A 19,368-nucleotide genomic window follows, 5' to 3' on the forward strand; every position below is an offset into this window, starting at 1 on the left:
TGGGTCAAGCGTATCACGTGTCTTCACACTGATCTGACTCGTAACTACAACCTGCTGGTTCAGAATCCAGACTCTGTACCCGACTGGTTGTCTCAAGGAATAACTACTCTGATTCCTAAGAATGACAAGACTGACCAGGCCAAAAATTACCGGCCTATCACGTGTCTGTCTGTCTTCTATAAGACCCTCACCTCAGTCATCAGGCAGAGGATTGCAGGGCATTTGTATCAGAGAAACCTCATGGCTCCGGAGCAGAAAGGTTGTCGACAGGGATCTTTTGGTGCAAAGGATCAGCTGTTGATCAACAAGCTGCTTACCGAAGACTGTAGGACCAGGCACAAGAGCTTGAGCATGGCTTGGGTGGACTACCAGAAAGCCTATGACAGCGTGCCACACAGTTGGTTGCTCCAATGCCTTCAGCTGCATAAGATCAGTCCAGTCTTGTGCGGGTTCCTGTCACGTGTGATGAAGAGTTGGAGGACATCGATGGTGCTTTCTTGCGGGAATAGTACGATCAAGACAAGGCTTATGCAGATCAGGAGGGGTATTTTCCAAGGTGACTCACTTTCTCCACTTCTCTTCTGTATGGCTCTCAATCCTCTGAGCAAGGAGCTGAACAGAACCGGTTACGGCTACCGGATGACCACTGGGCATGGTGAGACTGCCAAACGTCAGCTTATCAGTCATCTACTTTACATGGATGATCTGAAGCTGTATGGCAGAAACTCTGATCAGTTGGACGGGTTGTTGCACACGGTTCGTACCTTCTCTGATGACATCCAGATGAAGTTTGGTCTGGACAAATGTGCTGTTGCACACTTTGTCAACGGCAGACTATCTGGACACAACTCTGGGGTGACGGTAGGAAAAACGGACACCATCAACTGTCTGGAACCGGGTCAAGTCTACAAGTACTTGGGTGTAGATGAGAGTAACGGTATTCAGCACAGCATGATGCGGGAGAGACTCCGTCGCGAGTACTTGCGCAGAGTGAAGGTGGTTCTCCGGACTGAGTTGTATGGTCGGAACAAGATTCTAGCCATCAATGGGTTTGCACTACCGGTTCTCACTTACGGTTTTGGCGTCATTCATTGGGGGTGCACGGACCTGCAGCAGCTCGATCGACGGACCAGAAAGCTTCTCTCTATGCACGGTGTCCACCATCCTGCTGCAGACGTTGACCGACTGTACGCTCCTTGCAGTGAGGGGGGTAGGGGGTTACAACAGATTGAGTCGACATATCAATCTTGTATTGTGGGGCTGAACTGTTACCTTGCTGACAGCTCTGATCCTTTCATGCAGATGATACGGGAGTGTGACTCTGGAAAATCTTTACACTCGGTCAAGCGCATGGCTCGTCGCTTTACTTCACAGCTGCAGAGGAGTCTTGCTTCGGACGACAAGTCGCAGAACTTACACAGGAATGCATCCATCTCGGTTGAAGGTGGCTTCGAGCAAGCGCCTGAAACAGATGCGAGACACTACCGTACGTGTTGCAGTTCTCTTCGTGTGCAGTCCTGGAGCGGGAAGCCTATGCACGGGCAGTATCGCCGTCTCACTGAGCAACCGCCTGTGGACATGAAAGAGACCTACAGATGGCTAAAGGCAGCGAATCTTCCTGCTGCAACTGAGAGACTGGTTGTTGCTGCTCAAGACCAAGCTCTTCGGACTCGGTACTATGAGCGCAAGATTCTACATCGTGATGTCAGTCCTACTTGCCGCATGTGCAGTGTAGGCCTGGAAACAGTCGACCACATTGTGGCAGGCTGTTAGTGCTTTGGCACCGACGGACTACACTGATCGACACAATCAGGTGGCCTCCATCATTCACTGGGATGTTTGTCGCCATTTTGGGGTTCCAGTGGAGAGCAGATGGTACCGGCATCATCCTGATAGGCTTGTGGAGACGGATGACATTACTATGATGTGGATACCACCATCCCCACTACCAGGAAGATCAAAGCCAATCGTCCAGACATCTGTCTCAGAAATAGGAAGACAAACACTTGTCTTCTTATTGATATCAGCTGTCCTGCTGATGGCAACATTGGCAAGAAACATGCTGAGAAGTTGGCGAAGTACGGCGACTTGCGAGTGAAGATAAGCCGCATGTGGCATTGTCGAACACTGGTGGTTCCGGTGGTCTTGGGAGCTTTGGGCACAGTGCACGCAGGTATTGCGTGGCTGGACATTATTCCAGGTCATCACAACCTGCAGCACTTACAGAAAACAGTGCTTCTGGAATCTACTCGGATCCTTCGTAAAGTCGTGTCTTCTATCTAGACAGCCGTGATGGTCTAAGTACTGTTGAAGCAGGGTTCGCTTCCGGTACTTGTAATAGACTTTACAAACCAGACTGATCTGGTTGAGCACGACATAATAATAATATTTATTTCTATCGCATCACACACAGTAATGCAGTTCCCAATGGGGGCATACTAACACATGTACAACACACAGCTAACTACAGTAACAACACAAGACAAACTATCTCCCTTCAATTTATCTTCACGCGTTTACAATACACGCGTCCTATTACTCTAGCCTCGACGCTAGGCCATCTTCGCCTTAGGTGGTGGAGTAACGCGCGTGATTATGCGTAGGGTTCACATGACCGGATTCTTCGCCTACGGTGGCAACTTCGTTTCCGAGTATGTCTTGGCAACTTCGTTTCCGGTCATGTGAACCATACGCATAATCGCGGCGAATTTTTTTTGGGGCCCACTTTCTTTAGTACCCGGATAAACGTCCCGTATACGCTGTGTTCTGCACGTGCCATAAGTCCGTGCTGGCTTTACGTATCCGCGCCAAATCCAGTCAAAAGTGCGTTTAGTCCCGCCTGTTTCTTTCGCACTCTTTTCGATTTCGCGACATGTTTGCCAAGTTTTCGAGCTCTTTTCTTACGACATTCAAGGACAGGTTAGATAGTGAAGCCGTACTTATGCACACGTACATGAGACTCAATCTGCACTCCATCACGTGCCTACTTCTTTTTCAATGCATCTAGGTCCGCTAGACACCTAAACAGGCAAGATTGTACGAGACTGACCTTTCCCAAAGTGAGTCCAGAGAAGGGCCAGCTCATCACTATGCCCAAAGCCACTCACTTTAGCGACCCACACAGTAGCCCAATAATGCCCAGTGAGTCTACCTGCAGAAATCTGGCTGGAAGAATCAATGAGCAGGCTGGAGACAACACTCAAGCCGGTGCATTCCTATTTGGCGTATTCAATCTTGAAGGAATTAGAGAGTTCCAAGCAATACATGAAGCCAAATCTATTGCCTCCCAGGTATATGTACGTGAATTTTACTAATTACCCGTAATTCGCTAGAGCACACTTGAAGCAGTATGCAAGAGTTACTAAATGCAACATTGTACACACACAACTACAAACAGGTTGTTATTTGACTTGCTACTCAGTACTGATATGCCACAGATTGTTATCAGTGCTCAGTATACACTAGCTTATTATACATGTGGTGTGTGTGTGTGTGTGTGTGTGTGTGTGTGTGTGTGTGTGTGTGTGTGTGTGTGTGTGTGTGTGTGTGTGTGTGTGTGTGTGTGTGTGTGTGTGTGTGTGTGTGTGTGTGTGTGTGTGTGTGTGTGTGTGTGTGTGTGTGTTTATATTATTATATCCAACCGGTAATGACTATAACTGGTTAGAATTGAATTATACAGCATCATAAACTGGTAAACAAATGTCACAGCTGTTGCACTAGCAGCTTGAATAGTGGCATGATTTTGCTGGACACTACTCTGACATGCCATTCATTGATCCAACCTTCCAAATATATGCAATCTTCTTCACATGTCCTACACACAATGCAAAATATTAAGCATAGCATTTCTTCAGTAAAATTTTTCATTTAATTAATCAGTTAATTAAAAGACTGTACAGTACATGAACTGGTTTACAGTGTAATGACATGGACCACACTCGCTGAGCCATTGATTTTCAAGGGACCAATATATGGACATTTGTTGCTGTCCAGAACACCACAGAAAAGTATAGCTGCACCATTTTTGCAGCACTGGCTGTTAAAGGCAAAACATACATACACGCCTGCACTGGAACATGTACAAAAACCCTTTTTTGCTAAAGTTTCACTGATAAAACAGTTTTACTTATTCTCCAATAACTGATAATCTAGACCAATACAAGCCGATACCAATCGATACATGTAGCCAATCCAATATTTCACGATTATCTGTAATATTGACAACTTAATTAGTTAACATTGAGTCATATTTGTGGTATCGTAGGTCTTGTACCCTGCCACAAGAAATAAACTTATTCCAAAAATTACAGAGGCAAATTGCAGTCCTCTCTCAAGTGAAAGTGTTCCTAGAATGAGATCTCTTCTTTAGCTTCAAATTCATCACGAGGTGACCCTCACACACCAACCATACCTCTACACATGCACATCCTCATTCTGTATTATTGGCTGCAACCAAACCATGTATCGTATACATGTAAAGTATATGTAAAGAATGTATAGCATACCTCACTATAGATAAGTGCTATTTTGTCCGTCCCGTCCGTACGTGGAAGTTGCATCATGCTGTACAGACAGAAAGTAGAGTCGGGACAGGGTGGAGGCTAGTCACTTTGATTCTCCATATGTCTGTCTGTCTGTCTGTCTGTCTGTCCATCTGCCTGTCTGTGTGTCTATCCATCTGTCTGTCTGTGTGCCTGTCTATCTCTCTGTCTGTGAGTCTGTCCATCTGTCTGTATGAGTCTGTCCATCTGTCTGTCTGTGTGTCTGTCTGTCTGTACATCTGTGTGTCTGTCCATCTGTCTGTGACAGTGTCAGTCTATCCGTTTGTCTGCTTATCCATCACTCTATCAGCAAACACGTGCTACACGATCCAGTCACTACAATCTGTACTCAATGCTGCTGCTTTGTCCTCCACAACAGCTGACTTCTCATCCTTCACGTTCTCCACTCCTCATTGCTGTTGATCCCTATTGGCTGTCACACCTCCCAGTCCCTCCTTGACTTCATTCACCAATTTCACACTCACAGCAGTTGAAGTCGTTATCGGTTGTTGAACAGCAAAAGCCATTAGATTACTGGGAGTCAACTTTGACAATTCAAATGAGAGAATCTAGACAATCAACACAATTCCCACACGATCAAAACACACACACACACACACACACACAAACAGAAAGACAGACAGACAGACAGACAGACAGACAGACAGACAGACAGACACCGATAAACACTATTACATGATCTAGTTGCAAGAGGGTAACACTTCTAGAATTTCTAAATCAATGAACATAATGCTGAAGGTCTTTGTCATATAAGAAAGTCCTCTACTCTACATTATTCATGACATACACACACACACACACACACACACACACACACACACACACACACACACACACACACACACACACACATGCGCATGCTCGGTATGCACAAACCCTACAATTAGCCTACATATCCTAGAATAATCATAACATTAAAGCGTGGTATGTTATTGCTAGGTGCATCAGGAGAAAGAGTGGTTTGATGAGACATGCCAACTTCCAAGCACTCTGAATATTCAACGTTCTAGTAGTGATACCATTCAACAGTTCAAAAACATACTGCTCAATCAGCCACCATTGGCTATAGCATGTCAAAGCATTAGCACCCATCAGTTTTCAAAGTTGGCATGCACAAGATGGCTGACAGATGACCTTCTTGATAGTTTGTCCAGACTTGTCAACAACTCATCAAATTGTAATGTATGTCGTAGTGTACATGTAGCGCGCGTTACGGCATACGCGCAGACTCGATTTAGTGTAGAGTAGACGCGCCAGCTTGTGTTCTTAGTTCGCTCTGTCTGGTAACCAATACATATCGTTGAGTTGTTGCTGCACGTAACCAAGGACGTTACATGGTGTCAGGCGGGATAGGACCTATCAAACGCTCGGATACACAGTGAAAACGATGTCAACAGGAGGATTCACGTTCGATCATCCATCCATGGACTGGAATGCCACAGACACATACCAAGAGTTCAAACGCTTCAAGGAACACGTGTCGTTTGTCTTCGCTGGCCCTCTTAGCAAAGCCACGAACGCGGAAAGAGCCGGGTGGCTAGGAATGTGGGTCGGTCAACAAGGCAGAGAACTGCACAAGACCTTCAGCTGGGCTGAAGGAGAAAAGGAGGACCCCGGAAAGGTTCTAGGGAAGTACGAGGAGTACGTAAGCCCTAGGAAGAACAAGAGAGTATCACGCTTCCGATTTCACCAACGCGTACAAAAGGAGGACGAGAGTTTCGACACGTTCCTCAAAGACCTACGCCTTCTAGCCATGGACTGCCAGTTCCACGACACAGAAGACATTCTAATCGATGGCATCATCAATGGCTCACGTCACAAGAAAGTACAGGAACGCCTACTCTATGAGGGTCAAGAACTTACACTTACCAAGTCCATACAAATAGCTCGACAGTTCGAGCTGTCACAACAGCAACTGCGAGAAATGAGAGGCGAAGACTCTGGAATAGCCGCTGTCAAACCACAGAAGGCGATCTACAAGCCAAAGAAAGCACAACTCTATCCAGCTGTTGAACAGCAGGCACGCGACAAACCGCAGAATTTGCACACATGTGGCAGATGCGGCAATGACCAGACACACAAAAAGACAAGAGGAAAATGCCCAGCACTAGGATCAACCTGCACATACTGCAAGAAGAGAAACCACTGGCAGACCGTATGTCGAGCTAGAAAGACCAACAGGGTCTACGCAATGGAGCCTCGGAGTCCAGAGGTCAGCTATACAGCACAAGACAGCGACTCTACAGAGGACGAGGAAGACAGATCCTACATAAACGCTGTGGAACCCTCACATCGAGCCAAGCAAGACAGATGGTTAGTACGACTGGAAGTAGGAAGAAGCACCAAAACGTTCCGTATTGACACTGGAGCAAAGTGTAATGTCATAGTTGCCAGCAAATACAAGAAACTACGCAATAAGGGTGTCCTGAGGAGGTCACGGATAAATCTCTACTCTTACAGCAACCACAAGATCAACTCCCTTGGCGTGGCAACAATTCCCATCAGATACAATAGCATTGACCTGGAAACTGACTTCGAAATAGTTGACCTAGAGCAAGACAACATCATATCAGGCGATCTAGCAGAACAGCTAGGCCTCATACAGAGAGTGAGCAAAGTGAACACGCGCGTGGAAACACAGACACAACTTCCACACGAATTTCAGGATTTCCCCGACTTGGCAAATGTAACTGGAACGTTGCCCGGCACCTACACCATCAAAATCGACCCCAGTGCCAAAGGAGTAGTGCATCCAACAAGAAGACAACCTGTCATGCTACGGGACAAGGTCATAGAGAAATTGAAAGAAATGGAGAACGATGGCTTTACCAGAGTAGAGGAACTCACAGAGTGGGTTAGCTCCATGGTAGTGTCCCTCAGGAAGGACAAAGTGAGGATCTGTATCGATCCTCGAGACCTAAACAAGGCAATTAGGCGGGAACATCATCCCATGAAGACAATTGAGGAAATCGTCAGCAACATTCCAAGCGCAAAGGTCTTCTCAGTCCTAGACGCGAAGTCTGGATTCCTGCAAATCAAATTGGACCACGAGTCATCAATGCTAACTACATTCAACACCCCCATGGGGAGGTACCGGTGGCTACGTCTGCCTTTTGGACTAAAGTGTGCTCCCGAAATTTACCAGAGAATCATGGACCAGATGCTGGAAGGTATCGAAGGGGCAACCGCCATCATGGATGACATATTGATAGCTGGCCGGGATATGAAACATCATGACCAGATACTCCACCAAGTAATCGAACGAGCCACCAGCTACAATTTACGCCTCAACTACGAGAAATGTCACATACGACAACCATCAGTTCGATACATCGGACATCTCATCACAGCCGAAGGGCTAAAGCCAGATCCAGAAAAGATAAAGGCAGTAGCGGAGATGCCGGATCCCCAGGATCAAAGTGACGTCAAAAGGTTTCTAGGCTTCGTCACTTACTTGGCAAAATTCATTCCAAACCTAAGCGACGTGGACAAGCCGCTGAGATTACTTCTGAAGACAGATGTGAAGTTCGAATGGCAACATGAACACAAAGCAAGCTTTCAGAAGCTGAAGGAGCTGTGTACCCATGCACCAGTGTTAGCTTACTATGATACTCGGAAAGCAGTAGAGATACAATGCGATGCGAGCAGCACAGGCGTAGGGGCGGTATTACTCCAAGACGGCAGGCCAGTAGCTTACTCATCAAGATCAATGACGGCTACTGAGTCGAGGTATGCTCAAATTGAGAAGGAAATGCTCTCGATTGTCCATGCAACCACAAAGTTTCATCACTATGTCTTCGGAAGACACGTACAAGTATACAATGATCACAAACCTCTGGAAAGCATTTTCCTGAAGCCCATACTGTCGGCACCAATGAGACTGCAGAGGATGATGCTCAAGCTTCAATGGTATGACTTGACTGTCACCTACCGAAAAGGGAAAGACATGCAACTAGCAGACACCCTCTCGAGAGCTTACATCCCAGGTGAAGATCCCGGAAACAATGACGACCTCGAATACATCAACACACTCAAATTTGTGCCAATCACGGGTACCAAACATTCGGAGATCCAACAAGCGACGTCTACAGAACTGAAGAACCTCCACTTTGTTATCCTCTCAGGCTGGCCAGAACGGCGGGAGGACGTCCACATTACAGCACGGCCGTACTGGGACTCACGAGACCAATTAGTAGTACAAGATGGCATCATCTTCAAGGGTACAAGGATAGTAATCCCGCCGAGCCTTCGTTCCCAAATGTTGAAACTACTTCATGAGTCACACCTTGGAGTAGTGAAATGCAAACAACGCGCCAGAGAGGTAATGTACTGGCCAGCCATGAACGCCCAGATAGAAGACACTGTACGGAGATGTGACCGCTGCGCGGAGTACCAAAACAGACTACCACCAGAACCTCTCATGCCAACACCAGTCCCAGACCTGCCATTTATTGAAGTGGGAATTGACCTTTTCCATTTTGAGTCCAAACACTATCTCATACTGGTAGATTACTACTCAAAATTCATTGAAGTGGATGAGCTGCAAGACCAGACCACGTCCTCTACAATCCAAGCGCTGAAGAACCAGTTTTGTAGACACGGCATTCCAGAGAAATGCAGGAGTGACAATGGTCCGCAATTCAGCTCATCAGACTTCCAACAATTCTGCAAGGAATACGGTGTCGACCACATAACTAGCAGTCCTCACTTCCCGCAGAGCAATGGTGAGGCGGAGAGAGGAATACAGACAGTGAAACGCCTCTGGAAGAAAGTCAAAGACAAGCAGAAAGCCCTTTTGGACTATAGAACAACCCCGTTAGAAGGCATCAACCTGTCACCTGCTCAACTGCTCATGGGAAGACGTCCTCGTAACACACTTCCCTCATCCAGAAAGCTACTAGAACATACCTCCTACAACAGAGATCTGTTCAGAGACACTTCCAGATGGAGAAGATGAAACAAAAGCAATACTATGATTCCAGACCAGGAGTGAAACCATTACCATCTCTACGACCCGAAGACGCAGTAAGGATGGCACCACTGCCGGAATCAAACGCTTGGCTCCCAGCCAAGGTCGACCAACAACACAAGTCACCACGATCTTTTGTTGTAGAATGTCCGAAGAGTGGAAGAAAGTACAGACGGAATCGAAGACATCTTCGACCGTACCCAGAAGCCAGTTCTCTTGTCAATGACACGTCCAGGCTCGATTTTACAACCGGATACAACAGTCTAAACTCGGACAATATAGCCTCACCTCTACCGGATACACCCAAAGCAGCAGTCAGCGAAATGGAGGAGAGCTCTGACCGAAATACAACTCCAGTGACCGCCAACCCGCAAGTGACTCGTTCTGGCAGAAATATCCGAAAGCCTAAGAAGCTGGACCTGTGACTGTACAACTCTAGTAAAGGAAGAGAGATGTAATGTATGTCGTAGTGTACATGTAGCGCGCGTTACGGCATACGCGCAGACTCGATTTAGTGTAGAGTAGACGCGCCAGCTTGTGTTCTTAGTTCGCTCTGTCTGGTAACCAATACATATCGTTGAGTTGTTGCTGCACGTAACCAAGGACGTTACACAAATGACTGTATGTCGCTTGTGTTGTCTGAATACAACAAAAGATGTATGACAAACTATGTTTCCACTGCACTAAACGGCAGAAGTAGCATTCGCTTGCTTTTCTTCATTGTAAATGTCAGCATTGATCCACTGTCTGGCACTGCTTTTGCTTCTAACAAAATCCTTGGAGGCAATCACTGGACTGTGCTTGTTACAGACGTATCAATCAACTTGTCCTACTATGGCGATTCCCTTGGCTATCCAGTGCCCCAACCTCCTTTTGGTATGTAAGCAGACATTCTCTGAACTGCAAAAAATATTGGGAGAGCAGATTGCAATACCTCAAAGCATCTTCAACTTGCATAGGCCCACTTTTGACAGAAATAGCAAACATGCTTGCTCCCGCGAATGCTGCAATTACCCAGTGCAAACAGATTCATCATCTTGTGGTGTGATGGCATTCATGTTCGTTGCTACTGTGTCATTTGGTCCAAATGAAGTTTGGCCGTATGTTCGCCTTCCACAAATTCAGTGCCATCCCCTAAAATCTTTACTTTGTATTTACCACCAGCCAAGTGCATATGCTCATTACCTACGGACTGTCTTGGCAGTTTGGTTAGTCAGAGGCAAGATTGACATTCAAAATGTTGTCAGCAGTTTAGCGTTTGACAACAAGAAGACACTTCCTAAGCCTTTGCAGGAAAACAGAAACAGCCGATTATTCAGCCTAAGCAGGTGAGCTCTGATGTACTGGGACTTCTTCAGGCTGCAGCAACAGCAACTAACCATCCAAAACTAGATGTGCCTGGCAGACTGTCAATCACACATTCACATGTCAGGGTCAGTGATAAGACAGAAGCCTACCAATCTGCAACGGGCCTCTTGTCTAAAGAACCAAACAACCAAGATAGTATGTTGTGTGATAAAATCACACCTGTTGAAAGTCCTCTGGAAAGCCCCCTTCCTAGCAACATCATTAGCGTTAGTGACCAAGCCAGGCTGAAAACAAACCCACCAACAGAAGTGAACCTTGGTGTACCTCAGGATATAGCTTACCTATTCCCTGCAAACTACAGCTACCTTGTTGTTGAGCACAGCAAGAAAGAGCAAGATGCTTTCTTGGGAGCAGAGTCCTACAACTTTACACTAACAGTATGGACAAATGCAAACACTCCTCAAGCAGCAGTGCAATGGATAGAAGACTTTGAAAAAATCTCAAAAACAACATACAGAGTAACAAGAGGAGTCAAACCATCAGGTCAAAGAGTTCTGTTTAAAACAGTGCGACACTGTCACCACCAGCAAAAGAAACTAACTAAAACCCAAGAGAAAATGAAGTCCCAAATTCCACCATCACGTATGTTCAAGAGCACCAGAATGAAGAAAACAAAGTGTCCAAGTACCTTGAGAGTGCGAGTCTATTCTAGCCTAGCCTTGGCTATTGCCAACCATCCTAGCAAAGCATGTCTGATTGACATGCAGTATAGCCGCAACCACCCTGTAAATAGTGCACATGCACTTAGTTGCAGGCCTGTTGCTAATTGCGCCAAAGAGGAGTACAACAATTTGTTTGAGTCAGGATACTCAGCAGCCAGAGCTCGGCATGAATATGTTAACAGACTACAGCTAAAATTTGGCACTTCAGATGTTGAAGTTGCACTTGCTGATCGATCCATCAACCCCAACTGCCAGGATGTCCAACGCTTGTTTCAAAAATGGAGACAGAAGTGTGTTGGCCCTGAAAATGGCAAATTAATGTTTGAGTGTCTATCGCTAGAAGTAAACCAATTTAATGAAGCCCATAGCTCAGAAAACGACAGAGCGTTTCTTCAACTTTATCAGTCAGCTGAGGAGACCAAAGAAGCAGTGGCTCCTGAACATCCACCAAAAGTTAAAAAAAGTCACTCACAATGTTCCATTCCTTTTAGCAGTTGTCACACCCTTAATGGCGAGAGCTCACAAAGTATTGTACCAAAGCAGTGAAATGGTCTACTGCGATTCTACAGCCAGCTTGGACAACTTAAACACTGCAGTGTTTGTACTCAGCTGCAGCACTGTTGCAGGAGCTGTACCGTTAGGGTGTGTGATGGCTTCAAGTGAAGATGTAGAGACTCTTACACAGCTGCGTTTAAAGCACTTGTCAGCATCCTACCCGACTATGCCTTTTTGGAAGAGGCAAAATTGCAGGGCCGTTAACAATTTTAACTGATGACTCTGCAAGTGAATGAAGAGCACTCCAGATAGTATGGCCAAAAGCACAACTGCATCTTTGTGTGTTCCATTTCCTCCAAAGCATGTGGCGTTGGCTGTGGAGTGATAAGTCCAGGGTAACAGGAAACGACAGGGTAACTTGTATGCTGCTCACAAAGTGCCTTCTGTACTCATTTTCAGAGCAAGCCCTAATGAATGTAAAAGCTGAAATTGAAAGCAGTCAATTTCCTGTTTTCAAAAAACGATAGACAGTTACTGGCAGCGAAAAGAAGAATGGGCTTTATGCTTCCGGACACAATTCCCAACACGAGGAAACTACACGAATAATTATTCTGAGGCAAGCATTAGAATAATCAAAGATATCCTGTTTCAAAGGCAGAAGGCCTGGAATGCTGTACAGTTATTCCAAATGGTGCATATAACAATGGAGTTGTATTATCAGCACCGCTTACTTTCACTGGCAAGTAACAGACTTGATCACTTCGTGTCATTAAAATATACATTAGCTGGTGTGAAGCTTGGTAGCACTTCCTTTGATGATGTAACAGCCACAGAAGAAGACCCTGATGTATACATGGTTAGAAGCCACACAGATCCACACAACCACTGGATAGTAGACTTGCAACTAGGGGAATGCTCTTGCCCGGTAGGATACAATGGAACACCATGTAAACACCAGCTCGTTGCAGCAACAAAATACATGAAGTCCGCCATCAACAAGATTCCAACTGATTCCCCAAAAGGACGCCAGCTCCTTGCAGGCATAGCTCTTGGAAAAGATTGCCAACCCATTAGCTTCTACAGCAGTCTTCACCAAAAGTCAGATGAAGAGTACTTGCAGTCCCTCTCTGTTGATATTCAATGGCATAATGAAGACATACGGCATTCTTTCAAAGAATCAGCCATGCTGGATGATGATCTGTTCCAGCAGAAAAGGCAGAAAACAACCATGAAGGAGACTGAAATACCCAGTAGTGGTGAAGACAAGAATCAGACAATCGAGACAGTCAAAACAAGTCTCAATGAAGTCATGGTTGACCTAGAAACTGGACTTGCCCCCAACATGACAAATAATGATGGGTATCTGACAGCTGTTAAAAAGTTTTGTGAAAACTACTGGAAATGTTGAGGAAAATCAACACATCCACCGACCAAGCAGCAGCGTTTGGTTTCAGCATTACACACTTTTGGCAGTCATACAGGGATAACAAAGCGCAGGCAAAGAATTCGGGTGCAGCCTACAGCCCTCAGCAGACGAAAACACGTAAAAAATTCAAGCTCTGTTCCTGCAAAAGCTGGCCGCCCCAGTGTGTTTAATAGTAGGAGAGCAACTCACACAACTCCTTCTGTCAATAGGTATGTGATGCCGAAGCGTATACAAAAGATAAAGAGACAGCACAGTCTGTCCGCCAGTATTCAGCAGAACAGCAAAAATGCTTGACAGACTTTATTATAAACTTTATACTTAGAAGCATGTTTACTATAGATATACAATGTAAGGTATAGATTACGTGTAAGCCCATGCAATGTTCCTAAAGAGCTAAAAAGTTAATCTATGTCTACGTGACTATACGTACCGTAGTCTAGCTACTAGATTGCTAACTGTATTACGTGTACACCAGTTTGAAGAGGTCTCTGGTTGAACAGCTGAAAGTTGGAACAGCTCCTTTTGCAATGTAAGTGCACTGACGCAGATTTCTGCTGAATTATGAACTAAGAAAAATAAGTTATCACAACGTAAGGTAGACGAAACGTCTAGCCTACCTGCTATAGCTACTTTGTGCGCATGTGCTTTGATGGCCCCGAGTTCGAAAATTACGATGCAGCTACCGCTTCAGCAACCGCTTTAGCAACGTCAATGGTGTGGCGTCGCAAGGTGCGCAGTAGTCAACGAACGCAAACAAGTATAGGGACGTTTATCCGGCACTAAAGAAAGTGGGCCCCCCAAAAAATTCGCGTAATCGCGCGCGTTACTCCACCACATAAGGCGAAGAAATGGCCTAGCGTCGAGGCTAGTACCGCCGAGAGTCTACACACTAAAATTTTTTAGTGGAACAAATATTTCTCTACGCTTACTGATGTTCATGGTCTTGAGGTGAGACGTTAATTAGGACACGTAAACGCCACGTCTAGAATACTTACTATGTCTAAATTAAATGATCAAATTAAATAGTAAAACTGCGACGAAGTTAAGACGCATGCGCAACTTCACGTCATCTACGAAACAAAAACAGCGTAATAAGTAGAAACAAAGGATAAAAGAAAAAAAAAGTAAAAAGAGGAAGAGAGAAAAGCCTACAACACCAGGAACAAAGGATAAAAGATAAAAGAAAAAGTAAAAAGAGGAAGAGAAAAAAGCCTACGACACCGGGAACAAAGGATAAAAGAAAAAAAGGGGAAGAGAAGAAAGCCTACGACACCGGGAACAAAGGATAAAGAAAAAAGAAAACGTAAAAAGAAAAAGTAAAAAGAGAAAGAAAAAAAGCCTACGACACCGGGTGTTCCCGGGCGGTCTCCCATCCCAGTACTGACCCGGCCCGACTCCGCTTGACTTCGGTGATCGGACGAGAACCGGTATATTCAGAGTGGTATGGTCGTAGGCGATAGTTTGTGTAAAGTGTCACGTATTTATACTTTCATAATCAATGAACGAGTTGCTCGATTGCATCAGATCTAGACTTGATGTGAGGGGCCAAATGGTAGCTCTGCTCTTGCTCTTTTTAAGTCACAACAGTAGACTCGTGTCTGTAAAATGTCTGCAGCCCACGGATGAGCTAGTGCCACATCAAGTTCTATGTTTGAACCAGTTTAATTTCAGAATCAGCTGCCACAAGAATATCTGGGCGGTTGTTGGAATTCACATATCTGCCTCTAGGTTCACATTTGTGTGATAAGTGAAGTGAACTCAAACATTCTGACCTACAGACATCATCGAGTTGTGAGTCGTGCGCGCGCGCCCCGCCCACCACCAGTTTTACAAGTTCTAGAATGGAAGCCATCTGCATCTTCGCCATGTATTTCTAATGGTTTTCCACAATCACACTTGTTGATCCACTCTGGATAATGTACAGGAAGACCCGACCTCATTGAAGTAGCCAAAGTACATTTACTAGGTGAAAGTGCAAACTTCTCAAAGGATGGTATATTGCACTGAACCATGCTCCAGCTCCCTTACCTTGTAAAGACAACAAGCAAGCAGCATCTTTTTGAGAAGAATTGTCGATCAGACTATTAATTGCAAGTTGATAACTGGCACTTGTCAATCTAGCTGTGTTGTAACTTCTTTGTATTAGACATGATTTCTGACAGATTCATGTTTTCATCTAATGATTGTTGCAGCTGATGCATAATACACCTCCCTCCTGTTTGCAAGATGACAATTAAGTGCAAACGTGGCTTTCTAAGGATGGGAAGCGCGTAGGGAAGTTCTTTAGCAATGGACTCCAACTGGATAAAAAAGCAAATTGAGAGATGTGTTTCGATGATGACATACCAAAACCTCCAAGTCTTATGGGTAGAGTTAGTTGACTGCTGCTATTGGTTAGGAGTTAACTCTGCAACTCCTGCCAAAGCCATGAAGCATTGTTTAGTCATTTGGTCATGGAGTGTAGCACAAGATTGCAAGGTGGTTGGACAAACTCCTTGAGACAGATGGTTGAGACGAGTTGTATGACAATGTCTTAGTACAATCATAGCTCCCTGAGGTTCGTTCAAATCAGGCAACTGCTGACAAAGATTGTTGCCTGATTTCACAACTTCCAGACAAACCTTAGAAACATATTCCTGATGTCCAATAGGTATACCAAGAATTTGGGTTCCAATAGAAGTAACACGAATATCACCAATAACTGATGTACTAGGAACCGCTGATGGTAATGGACTATACATCTCACACTTTTGATCTTGAATCTGAAGTCCAACTTTACCAAATTGTTCCTTTAGATGCCTAAATGCATCAACCACACTCAATGATGGACCAACCAGAAACACATCGTCAAGGTAAGCCAGAACAACAGTGTCATTAAATGTCGACTGTAAATTGATTAAAATATTGTGAATTGCCAAGGAGAAAAGCACAGGCCCTAATTGATCTTCTTGATGAATGCCCTCCTGTGACGATCGACAACATGACAAGGTTGTTGTTCATCAAGTAGATTAAAGGGCTCAACTCAGAGTACATTTCATTTACATGATTACCAATTTCTGGAAATGATGACAAACTTGTTATAAAACCTGTGCTCTGTGTACTGAATTGAAATCGTTCTTGCATGGCATCCGTCTTTAGAACAACCCAATCCTTGTTCTTCTCAAGCAATAACTGCATGTGATGAAGAATAAGGTCAACACCACCTTCTGTAGCAACACCATGTTGAATTGGTATTCGTGCAAGACCCTCTGTATGTCTGTCTGTCTGTCGACCTTTCTGTCTGTCTGTATTGGTTAAAAGGGATCATGTGATGTCTGTCTGTCTGTCTGTCTGTCTCTTTGTCTCTCCGTCTCTTTGTCTATCTGTCTGTCTGTCTGTCTGTCTGTCTGTCTGTCAATACATATATTTCCATTACAATGAAATTTCCATCAAACTCTAAAAGCAAACATAGAGTTCACTGCATAATAATTACTACATATTACATTAGGCCCATATGGGGGGATAAAACTAGCTGAAAAGAAGCTACTTAACTACAAGTTTATACCGGTCACTACAGTACATCTACTGGTCAAGTAATTTTCCTTTCGATCTCTACTAGGTGGATATGAATGAAATCTTGCAGGTTAATTTGATCGTTATACATTCTTGTTTGTGTACTGCAATCAGAGAATGCCGTCTGTCGCAGTTGTGGTCATATTTATAGTGCCAAAGGCGTGGAAGTCTAATGAACTGACGGTATCATCAACTGACGGTATCATCAACATGCTACAATTTTTTTGTTCTGTACGGAGTGTCTGTTTAGATTCTTGTGTCAGATTTCTCTATTTTGAACGTGACAATCAAAAGTGCCGAACAACTAGCTACCACTCAAGGCATCATAGTTAGAAACGAGGTATGTCACAACATTTACTCCGTGCATTCTACAGTTTACTATCATTGCCCTTGTACGCGCTAAAGACGATACTCTTGTTCGAAAATGCTGCACTGTCTTCACAGTAAGTTGTTTACTTTGCAGTCACATTGTCTGATGTAAACATGTACATCTATATTGCTAACAAGATCAGAATCAGGGAAGATTGTTAGCATCAAGATAATGCCTGCCAATAGCAGTCTCTTGTGTTTCCAGCCAAGAGAAGCGGTCACTATTACTGTCAAGTAGACATAACAAGAATAAACAATTGTCTGAATTTTGGGTTTCTCGCTTAGTACTCGGATGTCCTCCTTACCGCATTATCAAAATCCATTTAGGGTGTGTCGATTGATGCGAAAGATTTCCGGCTTCGACTAGAAACCATTGGTACCGTATTGAGTAGGAACGATGAAATTCGGACTACTGTAAATCATACATGAACTACGAGAAATCATCTTCACGTCAGCCCAAGGTAATGCACGTCTCGTACTGATACAGGACAGCGATAAGGCATCGATACGCAATAGTTTAATACGTAGACTTTGTATGCACACTATCGGTATCTAACCTAGCTACACCGCAGCATGCTAAACGCGCATACTCAAATTTAGTTACGAGAAAGGATAAAGCAAGCCGAGTACTTAGTTGAGCAATCTCGTGGAATTATCTGAATGTGTAGTGTCGTTAAACTTTGATACAGTATAACTACAGCGTTTACGGTTGTCCTCTTCGTGTGAAGTACCACCAAACGTTTCTGCCAAGTCTGGACTTGTACGTTGCTCTATGTGTGTTGAAAGGCGTTAAGGATCAGTTGACCTGTTTCTGTTTGTCTCGCAGATATGATAGAGACGCAGTAGTTGACTCGGTCGCGGCGGACTTCATTTTGATAGATGAATTGGGTAACTCAGGTTTATCATACACTCATACTGCTAGAGAGGTAACGAACAATGGTAACTCATTTCCGTCATAGTTGTTCACTTTCAGAGTCGTTACTAAATTAAGGTGGGCTGCTTACGCACACCGGAATGGTTGAAACAACTGCAAGCTCGTTCAACAGTAAATTTCACTGTGCCAGCACAGGCAAGACTTTTTTTAATTACCCAGTGATTTCTTCATTACTTGATATGCAGAATCTGTTGGTATAATAGGGATATCATTCTTGCTTCAACAGTTCAGTTGATGTCAGCAGTGATGACTATCTCGATGAAGCTTACCTTCTTCTCAACAGCTCATCTCCAAACCGCTTGAGACTGTCTTCAGGAGATGGACTTTACCTATTCACAGCAAAGATAATTGCAAACGGCTACAGGTCAGTGTGATACCCTAAAACATAGAAACCAGACAGAATTTGTCTCTCTTGGTAGCTATTGTAACCTTGAGACACGCTTTGCCGTCAAGATTTATGGCACTCCTTTTCGTTCTGTGGCTGGATATGCTGTATTAGGTACTTGCTGTTTGGTTGGTATCGGTGCTCTTATCATTGTTTACTACGTCCAACGACATGAAATAAGAAAGCGATCATCAGCAGACAAAGACAAGTAGGAAAAGAAGTATCATGGAGTGGAAGCGTTGCTTTGCCCACATATTCTAAAGGTTCACCGTACAGAATGAGGATTGACCTTTTAAGATTAAGATTGCAACACATGATCATGCGGTATGGATTCTAGAAACTAGGTAGATGGATGTCATAGGGATCAATCGCCTTATTCAACTTCCTTCCACTGTCAGTAAGAATTCGATTTTCAGTGCTTGAAAGGGCTAATGAACCATGCACAGTATATATTGAGACTAACTACAGCACTGTACCTACTACACGAGGTACAACAGTGAACACATAGTTACACTTTAAACATTTCATCTTAGATTTGGTGATTAACTTGGAGGTTTATGAAGTGTAGCTTTGAGAGAATGACAACAGTTACTCGCAGCCTATTAGTGACAGCAGTTAGTGCTGACATCATTAGTCGTACGTGATA

General features: G+C 44.4%; 1 protein-coding gene, 1 long non-coding RNA gene and 1 other non-coding gene across 4 annotated transcripts; 2 read left to right on the top strand and 1 right to left on the bottom strand.

Moving 5' to 3' along the window:
* Nucleotides 1–7,412: 7,412 nt before the first annotated feature.
* Nucleotides 7,413–10,134, top strand: LOC134180398 (uncharacterized protein K02A2.6-like). Its single transcript, XM_062647553.1, has one exon. It carries the CDS (start codon nucleotides 7,426–7,428, stop codon nucleotides 9,517–9,519), a length of 2,094 nt encoding a protein of 697 aa, XP_062503537.1. The 5' UTR covers nucleotides 7,413–7,425; the 3' UTR covers nucleotides 9,520–10,134.
* A 4,684-nt stretch (nucleotides 10,135–14,818) lies between these two features.
* Nucleotides 14,819–14,937, bottom strand: LOC134180651 (5S ribosomal RNA). Its single transcript, XR_009970021.1, has one exon. It is a non-coding gene; the product is annotated as a 5S ribosomal RNA (ribosomal RNA).
* A 2,425-nt stretch (nucleotides 14,938–17,362) lies between these two features.
* Nucleotides 17,363–19,147, top strand: LOC134180225 (uncharacterized). 2 transcript variants are annotated; one of them, XR_009969948.1, is made up of 6 exons: nucleotides 17,363–17,374; nucleotides 17,440–17,477; nucleotides 18,072–18,163; nucleotides 18,230–18,329; nucleotides 18,395–18,701; nucleotides 18,757–19,147. It is a non-coding gene; the product is annotated as an uncharacterized LOC134180225 (long non-coding RNA). The 2 variants fall into 2 exon arrangements; XR_009969949.1 differs by lacking the exons at nucleotides 17,363–17,374; nucleotides 17,440–17,477 and adding an exon at nucleotides 17,560–17,864 and having other exon boundaries at nucleotides 18,093–18,163.
* The last annotated feature ends 221 nt before the right edge of the window (nucleotides 19,148–19,368 follow it).

Source organism: Corticium candelabrum, chromosome 5 (assembly GCF_963422355.1).
Source record: "Corticium candelabrum chromosome 5, ooCorCand1.1, whole genome shotgun sequence".
Taxonomy (NCBI): domain Eukaryota; kingdom Metazoa; phylum Porifera; class Homoscleromorpha; order Homosclerophorida; family Plakinidae; genus Corticium; species Corticium candelabrum.

Coding starts and splice junctions, on each gene's coding strand:
- LOC134180398 (XM_062647553.1), top strand. CDS start 7,426: ATGGTAGTGTCCCTCAGGAAGGACAAAGTGAGGATCTGTATCGATCCT.